This window comes from Geospiza fortis, unplaced genomic scaffold (genome assembly GCF_000277835.1).
Source record: "Geospiza fortis unplaced genomic scaffold, GeoFor_1.0 scaffold244, whole genome shotgun sequence".
NCBI classification, from domain to species: Eukaryota; Metazoa; Chordata; class Aves; order Passeriformes; family Thraupidae; genus Geospiza; species Geospiza fortis.
Genome location: NW_005054370.1, coordinates 3,160,291 through 3,166,169, shown reverse-complemented (window position 1 = coordinate 3,166,169; position 5,879 = coordinate 3,160,291). Strand labels below are relative to the sequence as shown.

General features: G+C 45.8%; 2 protein-coding genes across 3 annotated transcripts in view; one reads left to right on the top strand and one right to left on the bottom strand.

The window, feature by feature from the left end:
- Window positions 1–6: 6 nt before the first annotated feature.
- Window positions 7–3,706, top strand: LRRC59 (leucine rich repeat containing 59). The gene is made up of 6 exons (XM_005424641.2): window positions 7–28; window positions 540–698; window positions 1,001–1,105; window positions 1,684–1,756; window positions 2,185–2,358; window positions 2,903–3,706. Exons 2-6 carry the CDS (start codon window positions 558–560, stop codon window positions 3,145–3,147), a joined length of 738 nt encoding a protein of 245 aa, XP_005424698.2. The 5' UTR covers window positions 7–28; window positions 540–557; the 3' UTR covers window positions 3,148–3,706.
- A 1,426-nt stretch (window positions 3,707–5,132) lies between these two features.
- The window catches only part of EME1 (essential meiotic structure-specific endonuclease 1), a 4,869-nt gene continuing 4,122 nt past the window's right edge, over window positions 5,133–5,879 (bottom strand). For both annotated transcript variants that reach the window (XM_005424640.3, XM_031059937.1), the window contains one exon: window positions 5,133–5,646. In XM_005424640.3, coding sequence (XP_005424697.3) covers window positions 5,470–5,646 — 177 coding nt within the window. In that variant the 3' untranslated portion in view covers window positions 5,133–5,469. The remainder of the gene's footprint in view (window positions 5,647–5,879) is intronic.

The following is a 5,879-nucleotide window of genomic DNA, read 5'->3' as shown; positions in this document are numbered from 1 at the left end:
GTCCTGTAACAACCTCATTTCCTTGCCGGTAAGGTGCTAGAGAGCCTCCGTGGGGATGAGTCTGCTGGGAAATATTTGGAAAGATAGCTGGTGCTTCAGTAGAGGCTCACCAGGCGCTGTGGAACTGGCACTTTCGCTGCCCTGAGGTGGCTGAATGACTCAGTTGTCAGTGACAGGTCATTGCTGGCAGTGGATTTGGCTGAGGCGGGAGAGAGTACAGGGTTGAACTGTGTGAAGATTGTAGTACATTCCTTCCAGAGCATCCCCAGGTGAATACAGAGGAGTTTCATCAGCAGTGGAGACTTGGGTTTGTTTCCGTCATATTGTCATCCATAACCTTCTCGGTCTGTCTTATCTGTCCCACTGTGTCTCACCTCCATCTTCCAAGGCAGAGGAGGAGAGCGATTTTCCTCCATCACAGTCCTGTAGTAAGTCAAGGATTTGTGCCTGATTTGAGATGCAGGCTATCTCCATGCACTTAGGTTCTTCCATAAAGGTGCTGACCAGCTTTCTCTGGGTTTTCTTTGTTTGGGTTTTAGTCAGACTTCTGCAGTTTGATGCATCTGGTGAAACTGGATTTGAGTAAAAATCGGTTGCAACAGCTGCCCTTGGACTTTGGCCGCCTGGTCAATCTGCAGCACTTGGACCTCCTGAACAACCGCTTGGTCACCCTGCCCGTCAGCTTTGCACAGCTCAAGGTAAAACTGTTTGCTGGGCAGTTACGTAAAGCTTTGGGATGCAGCCCAGGGTCTTGTGATCCTGCTCAAGTTGATTTCTCTGGTAAAGCATCCATCCTGCTGACTACCCATTTCAAAACTCAGCTGGGTCTGCACCGCAGCCCAGTAAAAATCCTCTCAGTCTATCGAAAACATCTCTGCTCGTCTGTACCTGTTTCATTAATGTGAAAGCTAAGCAGTTCTTTGCTTCTGCTTTGGATCTCTTAAATAATTCCAAGACTGCTGTGCTCTTACAGCCTCCCCTTTGTTGTGCCTTTTTGCAGAACCTGAAGTGGCTGGATCTGAAGGACAATCCCCTGGATCCTGTCCTGGCAAAAGTGGCAGGAGACTGTCTGGATGAGAAGCAGTGTAAGCAGGCTGCTGTCAAGGTAAGGAGTCTCATTTTATTCCAATTTTTTTTTTCCTTTCATGGCTTTGCGAGTGATTCTTCCTCTGTTTGCTTAGCAAGCTGGGCAGCTGCTGCAGGAGCATGAAGTTTCTTCAGGGAGTGAGGTGCAGGTCCACTGCACTGACTCCCCTACTGCTGTGCCTGTAGAGAGCAAACACCTGGCTGAGGAGGATGCTTCTCCATTTGTGGAGTTAAGAGAGGATTAAATGCTGGCTGCCAAGAAAGGAGGCATAATCAGACATAGTAATCCATGCCTGTGCTGATAGTACAAAGACCTCTGGAGAAGTTCTGGCAAACATAAATAGAAATGTTCTGTGATCCTCTGAATCACTGAGCACCAGTTTGCCATGTTTGTTTTTAATGGGAGGATTTGTTTTTTAACAACAGAGACTCACATAAGTTGTGAGTTCTTTTCAGAGCCGTAGCTGTAGGGATAGGTGAGGGTTGGGGGTCAGCCCCAGCTGCCTATCCTCAGCCACACTCCATCTGTTGTGCTCTGAACTGACTGTGCCACTAGGCTTCTGCACAGCCCTCAGGTTGTTTTCTTGGCTGTTTAAGGTACTGCAGCACATGAAGGCAGTCCAGTCTGAGCAAGATCAACAACGGCAGCGGAAACTCCAGGCAGAGAGAGGTAGGGACAAAGAGCCCCTACGTGCTGTCTGCTGGGGACTGCTCTTGGTCTGTCTAACACACCCAAACATTTTGATCACCATCTAATAAATTGCCATCTAACACATACTTGTAGTCACCCAAACCCAAAGTACTCAGGGAATAGTAGGGTAAAAGGGCTGGAGGGAGAAATAGAGCAGGGTGGTAGTGCATGTGATTTCTTGGCCTGAGGAATAGTTAAATCTCTGGAAGGAATGTGCTGTAGGTTACCTATAAAACATGAAAGAAAAGCACAGCAAAATGCAAGGTATGTAATACTAAATAAAATGGTAATAAAGGAGGATAGTTGTTTAATTAGTTTCCTCATTCAAGTTGGGATAATAAGGTAATAAGGAAAATGGCAGTGACAACCCTCTGCATAAAAGGGAAAAACTTGCTGTTAACCCCCAGAAATGGAGAAGAAGCGTGAAGCAGAACAGAGAGCAAAGGAGGCTCTGGAGAGAGAACTGCGGAAGCGAGAGAAGGCAGAGGAAAAGGAGCGCAGAAGGCGAGAGTATGATGCTCAGAAAGCTGCAAAACAGGAGATGGAAAAGAAAACTAAAAAGGAAACTGTGCACACCCGAAGTAAGTAGTGTCTGTTTTGGGTGCAATTGTGTCAGGTTTCATTGTCATTAGATTGTGATGCTGCCAGAATTGCTTTCATGCAGCTCAGGTACTGGGAGACTGGAAGATGGTGGGAGAGGGTAGGGTGGAACTTATAGGAGTTCTCATGAACTCTGCTGCTGTGCCCTTTCCCCCTTTTCCTATGTTACCATGAACTGTAGAGCTACAAGTCTTGAAGTTGTCCAGCTGTTCCTAATGAGAACTTCCCTCCACTCATTTTTTTCTTAAGTCTACTGAGCTACATTTGCATAATCAGATCTTGTGCAACACAGAGGTGCTTTACACCCCCTTCACTGCTGCCCATGAAACTGGATCTGAAACTTTTTATTCTAAGCAGTTACATCCTGCACATCTACTTATTTATCAGAGCTAAGTGATGAAAATTCACAACAAAAGCCAACTGCAGCAGAGGATTAAGTATCTTACCTGAATAGTTTGTTTGTGAGCACAGCCTGTTATCGTTATTAATTCCTCACATTCTGTCCTGTTCACGTTCTCACTGCAGAGCCGGCCTCCAGCTCCCGTCCCCCTCAGCCTCCCCGGCACAAGCCCTCGTGGTCACGGTCAGTGCTGAGAGTTCTGCTCTTTGTGCTGCTCTGCATCCTCTGTACCCTGGCTGCCTGCAAGCTGACGGAGCTGCAGCATCAACCTCTGTGCGTCAGCGTGAACACCCTCTACGAGGACGTGGTGGCTGCTCTGCAGAACCACAAAACTCTGCAGAACATGCTACAGCACAACTCGCACCAGTGATTGTCCTGGATGGGCACTTGCTTCATCAGCATCTCCTTCCACCATCTACGCAGCCAGAATTCCTATGGAATTGTGTTTTGATGAAACTGCTTTGAACCAGTCAGTGTTGGTTTGCTGGTCCGCTCCACAGAGCAGAGCTATTGTTCAAACTATCTTTGTTGTGCATGTCTCTCAGTCGGCCTGTAACTCCCATTACTTGTGCACATTAACCTAAACTTGCTACCACTCCTTGCCTCCAAGTTGTGTCCACCAGGATTGTGAGGTACAGGAAGCTGACAGTCTATAGGAGTGGGAACAAGCAGCCCTAACATCCATCTGGGTGAGACAGCTGTAGCTCTGAGCTAGAGGTGGAAGGTTTTTAATACATATCCATTCCTTGCTCTCATTTCTGTTTGTGCTAAAAATGGTGGTATGGCTGTGTGGGAATAATACACTAAGGCCACACTCCAGGACCAATTACAGGCATGTAGGATGGCTGTGCATCCCTATGTTGGAGCAAAGAGGCTGATGTGCTATTGAAAGAAGCTGAAAATTTTCAATACAATAGTTTTCACGGCAATTTGTCTGAACTGGATGTTTATGTTATTAACATAGTTTTCATTTTAATTAGGCCTTTTAGGAACAGCCACAAATTATTTCAAAGTACATGGGAATAATTCCTACTTGCTGCAGCTGCAGAAGCAGCACTGGGTGGCACTGTGGGAGCACTGCTGGCAGGAATGGGAAGCCTCGGGGCTGGGGAAAGGCTGGGAGGTTTGGTGGTTTGCATCTCAAGAGGAAAACTCACCTCTGCAATGGTCTGTGAATTATTTAGAATTTCCTTTAAAATTATTTAAAATTCATTTTAAAATTTCCTTAACTCCCATCAAACAGAAGTTTTTCATATCCTTAAGAGTTTTGTGAGTTCTTAAAATGAAGTGCAAGTTTCAGAGAATATCTGTGCTACAGATTCCACTGAGACATTCTACACTGGTTTCCAGAATCATTCCCTCTTCTCATACCTGGGATTATTGCTGCCAGGAGCAGTGCTATGGGGAAACCATCACAGCAGTAAACCCTCATTTTTCTGTAACCTCACGATAAGATTGTGGTTCCCTGAATGTCGCACAGGAGAGAGCAGCAGCATAAGTGTCAGATGAAAGGAAGGAAGGGGTGCCTCTGCCTCAGGAGGGTGCATGTTCTCAAAACTTCCTTCAAACACCTTTAACTTTTGCTTTGGGTGTCTAGCTCATCCCATTCTTTAAAATATCCTTACTCTCTATCCAGAAATGTTCAGGAAAATTACAAACAGCATCTAAAGCAATGTTTCCTCCATGCAGCCCTTCCTGCCAACATCCAGATAAATGTTACATAGGTTGGCGAGCATGGGCTTATACAATTTATAGATTCAGGTTAGCAGCACTTCTGGTCAGGCCAGGGCTCCAGCTGGATGCCTAGAACAAGTATCCAGGGCAGGTAGGGATTTTTCCACTGCAGGCAGCAGGGTTCCAAAGAGTTAACTTCCACAATGGGATGCAGTTTAATTCTCAGCAATGCTGTTACAAAAACCCTCAACTGTCCTTGTGTGCACACAAGTGCTGATGGCTGCATGGACAGGCTGTGGTCCCCAATCTAATTAAAAGGGAGCTTTTTCTGCCAACTGTTTAGACCTCATAATTCCAGCACATATAATCAGATTTCAAGACCTTCTCTAGATTAAGCCGTCTGGAGACTGAATCAGAGCACTCTAAACTTGTATCTGAAAATTAGTCTTACTCATTCCCATCTGCTACAGCGGAACAATGAGAGACTGTTTTGAGAGGTACAGTTCTTTCACCTCGCTAGAGCAGGTGCTGGGGGGGCAGCACCATGTTGCTCTAGCTTCAAGATTTGTCCCAAAGGAGGGAGAAGGTAAGTCCTTGCATTTCAGGAGAGCAACAGGAAGTATTCCTTTTAACAGAGGACATATCTGTCTATATTCAAGACGCCATGTTAAGAAGCAAAGGTTATTCTTCAAAATTATTTATTTTATAGAAAGACAAATAAAACAACATCAGTTCTATAAGCTGTGTGCAACTCATGTGCTTAGGGAAGATGTTCACCATCTCTTGTGTAAACTCCTGCTATTCAGCAGCTTTATCCAACTTTTTTCCTTCTACAATAAAGTCTTAATGTGTTTCAAGTCTTTAAACAGGGATCAATGAGTGTTACCTAAGCACTTCTTCACAGAAGAAAACTGAAAACTCGACCAGACAAATGGTTAAAAACCCTTATTCCCTGGAGCTACCCAGTGAAATCCAAAATGGAACACTTAACTGAATAGTACAATCCTTTTTCCCTGTGCTACCCAGTAAAATCCAGACAGAGGTCGGGGTCGTGGGAAGTCATCTGCAGATAGATGCGTCGGGACAGTTCCGGCCCAATGCGCCGGGAGGTGGCTGTCACACCCTCCCCACGGTGCACAGGGATATTGGCCAGCATGTTCTCCCGCTCCTGGTCCGAGGAGCATTTCTCATAGGCCTAAAAGCAACAAAAAGGCAACAATGGGATCACCCACTTGCATCCATTGCTCAAAAAACCAATCAAAGCTATGCACCTGTACCTGCTCTGCCCTTCCACAATGCCCACTCATTTTTCACTTGGTCTCTGTCCAAGTCCCATCTGTGAGCTTGGAGAGTGAAGCCAGTGCTGCTCCCTGAGTGGGAAGCCAGACTAGTGGATGACAAGGAATCAGTTCCTTTGCTAACTTACTG

Excerpts from the sequence above, each read along its gene's own strand:
- LRRC59 (XM_005424641.2), top strand. The coding sequence starts at position 558 with ATGCATCTGGTGAAACTGGATTTGAGTAAAAATCGGTTGCAACAGCTG. Across the intron at positions 699-1,000 it reads TCAGCTTTGCACAGCTCAAG|AACCTGAAGTGGCTGGATCT; the intron begins GTAAAACTGTTT and ends GCCTTTTTGCAG. Across the intron at positions 1,757-2,184 it reads GAAACTCCAGGCAGAGAGAG|AAATGGAGAAGAAGCGTGAA; the intron begins GTAGGGACAAAG and ends GTTAACCCCCAG.